This window comes from Bubalus bubalis, chromosome 16 (assembly GCF_019923935.1).
Source record: "Bubalus bubalis isolate 160015118507 breed Murrah chromosome 16, NDDB_SH_1, whole genome shotgun sequence".
NCBI classification, from domain to species: Eukaryota; Metazoa; Chordata; class Mammalia; order Artiodactyla; family Bovidae; genus Bubalus; species Bubalus bubalis.
Genome location: NC_059172.1, coordinates 27,504,837 through 27,517,459, shown reverse-complemented (window position 1 = coordinate 27,517,459; position 12,623 = coordinate 27,504,837). Strand labels below are relative to the sequence as shown.

General features: G+C 39.9%; 1 protein-coding gene across 1 annotated transcript in view; it reads right to left on the bottom strand.

Annotated features, from left to right (window-relative positions):
* The window catches only part of SLC5A12 (solute carrier family 5 member 12), a 49,142-nt gene extending 36,981 nt beyond the window's left edge, over nt 1-12,161 (bottom strand). The window contains exons 1-3 of the mRNA XM_006072817.4: nt 11,495-12,161; nt 1,577-1,642; nt 283-334 (exon numbers count right to left, since the gene is read on the bottom strand). Of these exons, the coding sequence (XP_006072879.2) occupies nt 283-334; nt 1,577-1,642; nt 11,495-11,833 (457 nt within the window). The 5' untranslated portion in view covers nt 11,834-12,161. The remainder of the gene's footprint in view (nt 1-282; nt 335-1,576; nt 1,643-11,494) is intronic.
* Nucleotides 12,162-12,623: the final 462 nt, after the last annotated feature.

Genomic DNA, 12,623 nt, shown 5'->3' with positions numbered 1-12,623 from the left:
AAATCAACCAAACCTCAAAAAAATGTGTCATTACTTTAGTGATTAGAAAACGAATGACAATCAAATTGGATGTTTGAAACCACGTGGATAAAGTCAAGTAACTAGTTATTCGCATTATGTTCAATGTTCAATTTTTTGAGCTTTATGTTGTTACAACTACGGTAATGCATAGTATTCTAACCACAGGAATGTCTTCCCAACAAGATTTTGTGCATACATTTCTCAAGGTGACAACGCAGGTATAAAAATGGTGGAAAGCACAAGGGAGTGTGGCTAACTCACCTTGATTGAGGGCCAGAGCAGGAGCGTACACCACCACTCCCGTGTAGAGAATCTGGTGGAGAGACAAGAATCAGGTGAACAGTGAGAAGAGCGACATGGAAAGGAAACCTTCCTAAAAATTTCCTTACGGCCTTAGTGCTACATTTCCTTCAACTTATTCCAAACATTTCATTCCCTCACACTCTCATTTTGAAGTCCTTGGCCACTGTAACTAATTTGCAAAAAAGGATAATAAGCATGAGATAGAGGAAGGCTGTTGGACTTTTAAAATGGCTATACATTTTGAGATTTTATGGCTACAGCTGGTGCATTTCTGAAGGATATGAAAATACGGTTCAGTTTTTGACTCACCCTTCCACTGCCCCGTCATACACATATCACCATGACACAAACACATTTTAGCAGTTTGCTGAAACATAGACTTTAAAGTGGAGATGGAATAATCTATGAGGAGAGCACCTTGCAGGGAAAACTAGCTACATGGGCGACCTCCTTTATGGGGATACTTTCAAACTCCCAGAACTGGAGGCCACTACACATACAGAAGTGGGTCTGGTCCCATATAGTTTTAAATGGAATTTCACCATTTAGAGATCCATGTGAGAGTTTTAAAAGGCAAGTGACCATGGACAGGTTAAGGAGCATTGTTTTCCCCTTTTTCTTGCTCTTAAATCCTTCAGTCACTGATGGAAGTTTTAATTTAGAAATGGAAGAAGGTTTTCTTATAGTAGAAAGTTCATGGTGAGTCATTGAAATGCATCAAAGCTATCCCACAGGCAGCTGTGGGCAGCAAGAGGATATCCTAGAACCAAGGAGGTAGGAGAAGAGTCCAAAAGGGGATGTGGGAGTATTGGTTTGAGAGTATAATTTTAAACTAATTTTCAGAAACTAACTCATTTCTGTGTTGAACCAGAAATGAGCATTTCTGGTTCAACACAGCTAAACTAGCAAAAAACAAAAACAAAACAAAACAAAAAACAGTTACCAGACCATTTCATATCAAAAGCAACTTGTACCAGTTAAATAAGAGTTCACAATAAATTTAAGAAAATGCTTTTTTGCCCCCTTGGTGGTTTATGATATGTATTTGGTATTATTTATACAGACATATGAAGTCTATGAAATGTGGAAATCCCTCTATAAAATCACATATTTTGAAAGTGCTATCCTTGGAAGACAGTAGTTTCTTCTTAGTGTTGAATCTTTCCTTTAACTGTGTTAATTGCTTCTTGAAATAAACGAACCCATTCCCTCCACCCCACAACCCGCCTCCGCAGCAGCCCTTCATCCTTACCGTTTGCACGATGTAGATGACTGTGGCTGCATAGCGAACTGGTTTGTTGAATCGTAGTTGTAAGTACTAGAAAGAACAGAGACGGACATGCAAAAAATCAGCAACTTTTATTTAAAGGCTGCTAAGAAGGTTTGCTTTTTCTTGGTATTTCTCTGAGTTTAATGCTTAGCTTTATAACATGATTTTACCCTATTTGAACTTGAAAGAAAGGGAAAGAAATTTGGATTGTTTAAAGTCAAAGATGTATTAAAGCTCAGTTTTTGCTCAAACTTCACATGATGGTCAGAGAAGATAAATACTTTTTTTAATTTCTAAATTATTATTGCTTCAGTTAAAAGGTCTTCTGGCTCTCTCCCCAGGGCTCTTCCTACTAGATATACTAAAGCCATTATTTTCTTTTTTGGCCACACTGCCCCCAGATTCAGCTCAGGCCTTCCTTACCTCTTGCCCAGATCAATGCAGTAACCCTCTATCTGAGCTCTCTAAACTCTCTCCAAATTGTAGCCACCCATTCCACCAACCACACACCTGCCACATTGATTCTCCTAAAGCAGAACACTGGTCACATCATACTTTTCCTCAAAGGTTTCAGTGATTCTCTATCACTGACAAAACAAAATGCACATCCAGGTTTTCCATTCTAAACCCTCTACTATCTGATTCACACCCTTCCCCTCTTAACATCACTAGCCCTCACCTGATTTACTGTACATAAAATCACTCTGTATTGTTCAGCCAGCATGCTTTGTACTATGTAGATTTCTCTTCTGTGTAGGAAGATTTTTCAGTGCAAAAGAGCCTCCCCTCACCCCCAGCCCTCAAAATTCACCAATTATTAGTCATCTTTCAAAAATGAGAGCCTGATTGCCATTCCTGTTCCTACTCATACTTTCCCCTCCGAACTCTTAAGGCAATTATACTAAACTTCTTTAGCACGTGATAACCAGCTACCTTATATTTTAGTGTTGGATTCACATATTTTATAGGCTTCCCAGGTGGCACAGTGGTAAAGAATCCACCTGCCAATACAGGAGATGCAAGAGATGTGGGTTCGATCCCTGGGTTGGGAAAACCTCTAGAATAGGAAATGGCAACTCACTTCAATATCCTTGCCTGGAAAATCCCATGGATGGAGGAGCCTGAGTGACTATGGTCCATGGGTTGCAAAGAGTTGGACTTGATTGAGCACGCATGCATGCACACATCACATATTTTACAGTATTCATTTCCTACAGCCACTGTAACAAACTATCACAAATTTGGTGACTTTAAACAACAGAAATGTGTTTTCTTACAGTTCTGGAAGTCAGAAATTCAAAATCAATTTCACTGGACCAAAATCAAGGTGTTGGCTGGGCTCTGCTCCCTCTGGAGGTCTTAGGGAAGAATCTACTTGCATCTTAGGAGTTTTTGGTGGCTGCGGGCATTCCTTAACTTCTAACGTCATCACTCCAGTGGTCACATTGCTTTCTCTTTGTCTGACAAGTGTTCCTCTGCCTCCCTCTTATAAATATGATTGTACGTAAGGCTTGCCTGGTTAAATCAGGATAATCCCTCTATCTCAAGATTCTTAATTTAATCAGTTTTGCAAGGATCTCTTTTTTAAAACCATATAAGGTAATAGTTACAGATTCCTGGCATTAGGACATTTATTATCCCTCTTGGAGAGTGGTAGTGGTAGTTTAGTTGCTAAATTGTGTCTGATTCTTTGTGACAGCATGGACTGTAGCCTGCCAGGTTCCTTGGTTCATGGGATTTCACAGGCAAGAATACTGGAGTGGGTTGCTATTTGCTCCTCCGGGGAATAGTCCAGACCCAACAATAGAATCGGTATCTTCTGCTTGGCAGGTGGCTTCTTTACCACTGAGCACTGGGAGGACCATTTTTGGAGGGAGGTGTATGCATCTTCCAGTCTACCACTTATATTCCCTGGTGCATGTAAACAGTGTCCAATTTTTTCTTTTTATCTTCATCTTTCATTTATTTATTTAACAAATATTTATCCCTTGTTTTGCATATTGCATTCTGACCTACAATGATAGCAAATATTATATAGTTCATGACCCAAAGGACTTTACCGATGAGAGGAGGAGACTACTAAATTTATTATAGTAAGGTTACAGTGATGGTATGTACTAGAAGAAAAGCTACAGGGAGCTGTGAACAAACTAAATAGATGTATCTGATTTACTGTTGGGGGTCAACAAAAGTATCCCTGAATTCCTAGAATTCCTACTCTAGAAGGCACTAGTATTTGAATTCCAGTGCATAATAAATATGCGTTGAGTGAACAAAATAAATGTTAAAAGTAGCAAATAGTTGAGGATTTAATATCTTAATAGTAATTCTTGGTAGTAATTTTTAATTGGTAATAGTTATCTAATTTAAGAAAAATAATTTTGATTAAACCAGGAGTTAACCACTCCTTTCTCCTAGAAATAATACATAAGTAAGAGTTGTTTGATGCCTTAAGGTGGGACCTTCTTTAAAACCCTAGAAAAGACTCCTCTTGGCAGAACTATCACTTGATTTCACACTAATCCACATCTCCCAACTTACCTGCTCAACCCTTCCCCCTAAGAAAGAACTGCCTTATTTTCAGCCCATCTTTCTATAGACGATGCATTCAGTACACTATGAGTCAGGTGGATGTGTGAATGAGGGCACCATGTACAAGGAAAATATTTTTAAAGAAGTAAAGAAGTCACTGAGGAAGGATCTGAAAGTCTCAGCTATCACAGGATAAAAAAACAGAACAAAACTTTTATGTTGAAGACAACTTGGGTTCAGATTACATGTTCTTGGAAAGATTAGATTATTGCACTAAACCATGGATCCCTCTTTCTAAAATTGACACTTGTATGACCTAACGACACACTGGACGATAACACCAAGTGCAGGGACAGGAATATATGGGATCTTAGTGACCGTAGTAGCTGTCGTGGGTGTGATCCCTGTAGTTTATTGCCATTCTCTGTCCCAGTACACCCTGATGGCATCTAAGTGTTCTGTGATTATCTGCTTGAGGGCTTTATCTCAGCCCTTCCCCAGGACAGACTGGAACTGCTGAAAGCCAATGATAAAAGGAAGTTAGACCCCCAAAATCCTGGTAATTTCCATTTCAGTGAGGCCAACCCTGATATGTGACCTATACTGTCTCCTTGAGATCCCCAGTGAGATGGAACCTCAGTTGCTCATGGCTAACAACCTGCTCAAAAACATTGGCTTTTTTTCCCATGTCTTACTTGCCACTGGCCTACTGAGAGTTTAATTAAATCATTTCCCAAAAAAATGACTTGCATATAACTCCTTGTCTCAGGATTTGCTTCTGGGAGAATGCAACTTACAGTGATTTTTTAATTAATAACAAATATGATTCAAGTGGAGACTGCAGAATTGCTTGTGTGATAAGCTGTACCTTCTTGTTGACAGAGATTCTTCTCCCATAACATTAAGAGTCAAGGATAGCCTATGTAAGATGAGACCAAGTCTGATATGCTATTAAACAAGTTGTCCCATCTGAGTTTGCCTAGACCAATGAGCCAAAGCACTAGCTGATGACAGTCACATCCGTCAGTGCAGTTCAGTCATGCAGTGGTGTCTGATTCTTTGCAGCCCTATGAATCGCAGCACGCCAGGCCTCTCTGCCCATCACCAATTCCCGGAGTCCACCCAAACCCATGTCCACTGAGTCAGTGGTGCCATCCAACCATCTCATCTTCTGTCATCCCCTTCACCTCCTGCCCTCAATCTTCCCAGTATCAGGGTATTTTCCAATGAGTCAACTCTTCACATGAGGTGGCCAAAGTATTGGAGTTTCAGCTTCAGCATCAGTCCTTCCAATGAACACCCAGGAATGATCTCCTTTAGGATGGACTGGTTGGACCTCCATGCAGTCCAAGGGACTCTCAAGAGTCTTCTCCAACACCACACTTCAAAAGCATCAGTTCTTTGGTGCTCAGCCTTCTTCACAGTCCAACTCTCACATCCATACATGACCACTGGAAGAACCATAGCCTTGACTAGATGGACCTTTGTTATAAGCATCTTTTAATTTCATGGCTGCAGTCACCATCTGCAGTGATTTTGGAGCCCCCAAAAATAAAGTCTGACACTGTTTCCACTGTTTCCCCATCTATTTCCCATGAAGTGATGGGACCGGATGCTATGATCTTAGTTTTCTGAATGTTGAGCTTTAAGCCAATTTTTTCACTCTCCTCTTTCACTTTCATCAAGAGGCTATTTAGCTCCTCTTCACTTTCTGCCATAAGGGTGGTGTCATCTGCATATCTGATGTTATTGATATTTCTCCCGGCAATCTTGATTCCAGCTTGTGTTTCTTCCAGCCCAGCGTTTCTCATGATGTACTCTGCATACAAGTTAAATAAGCAGGGTGACAATATACAGCCTTGACGTACTCCTTTTCCTATTTGGAACCAGTCTGTTGTTCCATGTCCAGTTGTAACTGTTGCTTCCTGACCTGCATACAGATTTCTCAAGAGGCAGGTCAGGTGTTCTGGTATTCCCATCTGTTTCAGAATTTTCCACAGTGTATTGTGATCCACACAGTCAAAGGCTTTGGCATAGTCAATAAAGCAGAAATAGATGTATTTCTGGAACTTTCTTGCTTTTTCGATGATCCAGAGGATGTTGGCAATTTGATCTCTGGTTCCTCTGCCTTTTCTAAAACCATCTTGAACATCTGGATAGATGGCCCCAAGGAAAACCAGAAGAAGAACTTGACTGTCTTATTAGAACTTCTTGAGCTCAGATCAGATTACTGATCCACTGAATTGTGAACAGATATAATTGTTGTTTTAAGAAATTTATTTTGGGATGGTATATCACACATCAATAGATAATTGACATAAAAGTGATGTCAGAAGTTGAGAAATGTAACAAAACCCAAAATACATGGTATTGGCTGGATAGCATATGAAGTCTAGGAAAGCAAACAGAAAATTGTTACTGAAAAATGGAGACAGGGTAAGGAAACTGCTATAGGAATCTAGAAAAAGTCATTGGTTTTAACATCCAACTCAGTTTAGTTCCTCTAAATTCAGTCAATTTGGTCAAACTAGAGAGAAAGTATTAAGAAAAAAAAAAAAATATATATATATATATGAAGTAAGACTCCTCGAATTCTAATTTGAGCTTTACCACTATCTCACTCCATAATAAGAGACTATTCAAACTGCATAATTTTCCATCTGAAAGATTGTATTTACTCATCCAGTGGTCATCTTTGTAGATGTATAGCTTTGCAAGCAAGCATGTTCTGCCGGAGTCCAACTCCAGCAACCAGGGATTCAACTTGAAGAGGTGAATGGTGTCAGCGATGAGACAGCCTCTCATTTTTCTATGGACTGCCTGTTTATTTCAAGTTTAAGATTCTCTTTTATAATTTTACAAAAACATTAGGCCAGAGGTTTGTCATTTTCAGTTCCCCCCTCCCAGATTTATTATCTCCATAAATCATCGTTGCTCTTCAAACAGAGTTCCTGCTTCAGTGATTCTCTTGATATCAGCCTTATCATCTATTATCTACCTCTTCTAATGTGTCCTATAGTTAACTTGTGATTACATTGTAATTCATGCTACATTCCTCAGTTTACTACTTATCTTCCTAAATCCTGTTTGCCCCTAACATCCTGAGCTCACTATCTCTTAACAAGGCTTCTAGCTATAGTGTCTCTAAAAATTCCTAACTTCTATAAGCTATAGTAAAATATGCTAACTTTACAACATTCCTTAAATCTTTAACTTCTAACTATTTTCATTATTTCTAAGCCCTAAATTCAGTAAACTCCTTTGCCATAAACATTCTCCTCACAAATAGGCTTCAGATATCAATCCCTCCCATGGCCTCAAGCTACAGCCAATGTGCTCATCCTGGAACACTCTTTTGTAAAAGTCCTTGAACAAATGTCAATGATTAACTTTATGAATTATTTTCTGAACACAACTGCAGAAGGCTTTATGCCTTCTCATGCTCCTCTTAAGAACAATAAGCACCTTAATATTCCTTTTCAGTCAACTCAGCTGAGGAGAGGAAAAGAGAAGTCAGAATTACAAGGCCTAACTCCTTCACCCCAGGATCTGTGCCTGCGGAATGAGGAGAGGGGGCTGGGGACCATGCCTCCATTTTGTCAGTAATGCTTAATGCGGCTCCTGACATGTTCAGTTGCTCAGTTTTGTCTGACTGTTCGCAACCCCATGGACTGAGGCTCACCAGGCTCCTTTGTCCATGGAATTTTCCAGGCAAGAATATGGGGTATGGTCAAAAGTAAAAATGGAAGTTCAGCAGAAAAATTGCACACATCATGCTTGCTTCTAAAAATAGCACAGGTAACATTTACCATTATGATGGATTATTTCCAAACCCCAAATCTGATCTAGTCCACTTTTCATGTGGGTTCAAGCCCAAGTAACATGAAGCCATCCTTGACTCCTCTTTTTTGTCTCACTCCCAACATGCAATTCATAAAAGAATCCTGGCACCTTCTCCCCCCACTTTCAGAATTCCACTTGTGTCATCCCCTCTGTCTCCACACTAATACTGTCATCTCTTGCCTAGATTATGGCAGTAGCCTCCTAACTAGACCCCCTGCTACAGCAATAATATCCTGCTAGAGGAATATTCTTGAAATACAAATCACTGTCCTGCTCAAACACTGTAATGACCTATCTCACTGAGAGTAAAAACCAATCCTTAAAATGGTCTAAAAGGTCTCACAACAGTGGTTCAGACCCTATCACACACTAAACATCCATTTTACAACAAATATTTGGTCACAATATTTACTTTACTGACATAATACTCAATAATGATATCATATACTCAATAATGATATCAATAAACAAAGGTCTGTCTAGTCAAAGCTATGGTTCTTCCAGTGGTCATGTATGGATGTGAGAGTTGGACTGTGAAGAAGGCTGAGCACCAAAGAATTGATGCTTTTGAACTGTGGTGTTGGAGAAGACTCTTGAGAGTCCCTTGGACTGCAAGGAGATCCAACCAGTCCATTCTGAAGGAGAGCAGCCCTGGGATTTCTTTGGAAGGACTGATGCTAAAGCTGAAACTCCAGTACTTTGGCCACCTCATGCGAAGAGTTGACTCATTGGAAAAGACTCTGATGCTGGGAGGGATTGGGGGCAAGAGGAGAAGGGGACGACAGAGGATGAGATGGCTGGATGGCATCACTGACTCGATGGACGTGAGTCTGAGTGAACTCCGGGAGTTGGTGATGGACAGAGAGGCGTGCTGCCATTCATGGGATCGCAAAGAGTCGGACACGACTGAGAGACTGAACTGAACTGAATGATATCATACACATCTAATTTCTCAACTTTTAACTATAATTACTAAAATGCCACAAATGTAATTTAAAGGAGAAGTAAAAGGAAAGCAATTTATAAATAAAGAGTATATATAATCTATAATGCTTAGACAACACTATGGAAGAAGACATAGAGAAGTAGTGGCCTTGGCATTATAATGAAAAATCTGGATTAGAGAGAAGTAAGTAGTTCAGAAACTGTTTAGTTAAGAAGTACAAGAAAGGACTTCCCAGGTGGTCCAATGGTTGGGAATCCACTTTCTAATGCAGGGAACATGAGTTTAATCCCACATGCTGTGGGGCAACTAAACCTGTTTGCCAGCCCATGTGTCACAACTAAGACCTAATGGAGCCAAAAAATAAAATAAAATAAGTATAACAAGTTTGTACTTTAAATTAAAAGAGGAAGAAGAAGACTAAGAAAAATGAGAAAGTAGGTAGCCCACAAGCTAGTGTTAAGGGTAAATTATAACAGACTGGATCTATTAATATTTGATAACAGAAAGAAGAAAATAACTCTAACTGAAGTGGAGACAATATGGTGAGACTAATTATAAACTGCGTGAGTGGAGATAATGAAAATGCACACTATTGCAAATGAGCTGAGCCTGAGTTACAACTTGAGGGTGAGAACAATTCCTTATGCTTTGACATGGGAGAGAATAGTGACAACGTAGCCCAGATTCATAGATTAGTCTTGAAATCTCTCTGCATATTAAAGCATTTAAATCAGTTGGTTATTGCCAGCCCCAAAAGTCATTGGCTTATTTCTCAGTTTTTAGGACTGGGTGGGCGATTGCTCTACTTGTTTGTCCAAGGTTCTCATGGGGCTGCAATCAATGGGAAGATAAGCTGGGGGAGAAAGTCCAAGATGGCTTCACTCACAAGTCTGGTGATTGGTGTTGGCTGCTAGCCAGGCTGCCTCTGTTCTCCTCTATGTGTCCATTCATCTTCCAGAAATGAGACCAGCTAGATCCACTTCCTGAGATAGCTGTATCAGGACAGCATTCCAAGAAGGCAAAGGCAGCAGTTAAAAGCCCAAGGGACTTCGGCTCCAAATTCACACATCACTTCTGCCACATTCTATTGGCCAAAGCAAGTCGCAAGGCCATCCCGGATTCAAGAGATGGGGAAATAAACTCTCCCCTTTCAGTCCTTTCTACTTTAAAAAACCTGGTAAGAATATCCATAGATAGGTAGCAAGAAATGGAGGATGAACAAATAAACATAAATTAAAGCCTCTATAGTGAGACTATAAATTTGGAGACAGTAGCAACAACAAGAATAATAATTATAATAATACAAACTCTTCCTCTGTATTTACCATTTGCCAGGCTCTGTTAAGAGTATTTGCCTATAATAAATTGCCTCATTTACTCCTCACAGATATTCTTTAAGATAGACCCTTTTATTATTCTTATTTTATGTGTGTTAAAATCAGATACAGAAGTGAGTCATTTCCCCAAAGCTATGCAGCTAGTTAAGTGGCAGGGCTAGTAATCAAAACCAAGTAACTCTAGACTCTTTTGAGTCTAGAGCTCATGCCTTTAACTCATATGCCACACTGCCAATGCTTTCCTCTCTCTCTCTTAAACTTTTTATTTTATATTGGAGTATAGCCAACTAACAATGTTGTGACAGTTTCAGGTGGACAGCAAAGGGATTGAGCCATACATATACATGTATCCATTCTCCCCAAACTCCCCTCCCCTCCAGGCTGCCACATAACATAGAGCAGGGTTCCCTCTGCTGTACAGATGGTTAACCATTTTAAATATAGCAGTGTGTACATGTTGGTCCCAAACTCTCTAATTATCCTTTCTGCCCTGTTCCCCACCCCTGACACTGCCAATTCTTACAAAGAAAGAGGCTATTCCAAAATATATACTTTACATAATCTGAGTTTCTTTGTATCAGGGTACAACAATTTAAAAAATTTGTAATGGGCAAATGTGAAGGGTAAATTAAATTCAACTAAATCCCTGTGTGTCCTCTATCTGTATGGTCTCAAATCTCCTCATTTACATACTTGCAACTGGTTTAAGTAACTGAACCACTTTACTAAAAGTGCACAATCTACTGTACAATCTTAAGTCATCTATCTGTATCTCAGTTTTCTCAGCCAAAAAGTGACAATACACAATGTTCTTTGTGCTTTTCAGAATAAATTAAAACAAGTGACAAGTTCAGTTCTCTTTCATTGAGAATCTCCTATGAGTTAGGCAATGCTTTAGATGTTTACCAACAAATTCTCATTTAATCATTGAAATAGCCTCACAGCTTGACTTTGTTCCTTTCACTCTACAGATGGAAGGTGTAGATGTCTGTGGCTGTCTCTGCATACAGGTATGTCCGTGTCCAAAGCTTAAGCTTTCCCCAATAACACTGTAATAAATTTTCGCCATGATTTGTAATTATCCTGCAAATAAGTGTTTTTCAACCACCATGTGTTATAATTAAGACATAATACACATAAGATGTGTTATAGAGGGAAAAAGCAATCATAAAAAGACCTGTTCAAGTGGAGAGGAAACAGCAACTCTTCCCAAAGTGAAAAAGAAGCAAGTAGTTGTTTTACCTCATACGTGCTGGTGATGCCAGATCTGTAGAACACAGGAAGAAAGAGCTCTGATGTGAGGATAATGACTAACGCGTACGAGATGAAGAAGAGGACGAAGGATGCTCCAAAGCGGTAGACGTCAGCAGGGGTCCCCAGGACAGTGACCGCGGACATGAAGCTGGCTGTCAGGGATAGTGCCACTGGGCCAAATTTCATTTTCCGGCCACCGACCAGAAACTCCCTCGAAGTTGCTTTTTTTCTCTCCTTAATCGCATAGAACACCCCAATTCCAGAGGAAATGATAAAGAGGGCTGCAAAGACAACATAATCCCAAACTGCAAAGTTCTTCACCTCCATGCTGAGAAGTATAGGCACCAGAGAGTTGCTCTCAACCTGATGTCTTTCCAAAAGCGAAGTTCAGTACAGTATATGCTTTTCTGTGAGAGGAGGCCGAGGTTGTGTGAAGAGAATGATGACCAGAGGCACTGGGGTAACACTTCAGATACCAAGTTGCACCTGGGAAAGATCTCAGAAGTCGACAGCAAAGAGGACTCTGGTAGTGGTATGGGTATCAACAGATAAGAACTTGAAATCTGACCCTGGCCTGGAGCTCTCTGTTCCTTTGCTAAAGCATATGCTGCAGAGAAGGAACTCAGATGTATTCTGAAATTAATAACCACCGAGGGTGAAATGCACTTGCCAGATAACATGTTCTTTAATCTCCTAGGTTTTCTTTTAACTTAAGGTTAAATATTACTGGGAAACATAGGAGTGATTCAAGTTCACCACCTCAGCATTTTTAATGAGTTAAACAGAATCTGTAAAATGCCAACATAACCATCACTGGTGTCTTTCTTCCAAGTAAGGGAGAGTGAAGGTGTGTATCTGTGACTTCCTGAGGCAGTGGGTGTGGAGGAAAAGGAGCAAAGAACAAGGAGTCAGGAGACCTTTGCTCAAGTTGGTGAAACATAAGTGAGCTGTGATATTAACTAGACATTTCTCCAAAGAAGACATACAGCCAAAAAGCACATGAAAAGATGCTCAACAGTGCTAACTATTAGAGAAATGCAAATCAAAACTACAATGAGATGTTACCTCACACCAGGCAGAATGGCCATCACCAAAAAGTCTACAAACAATAAATACT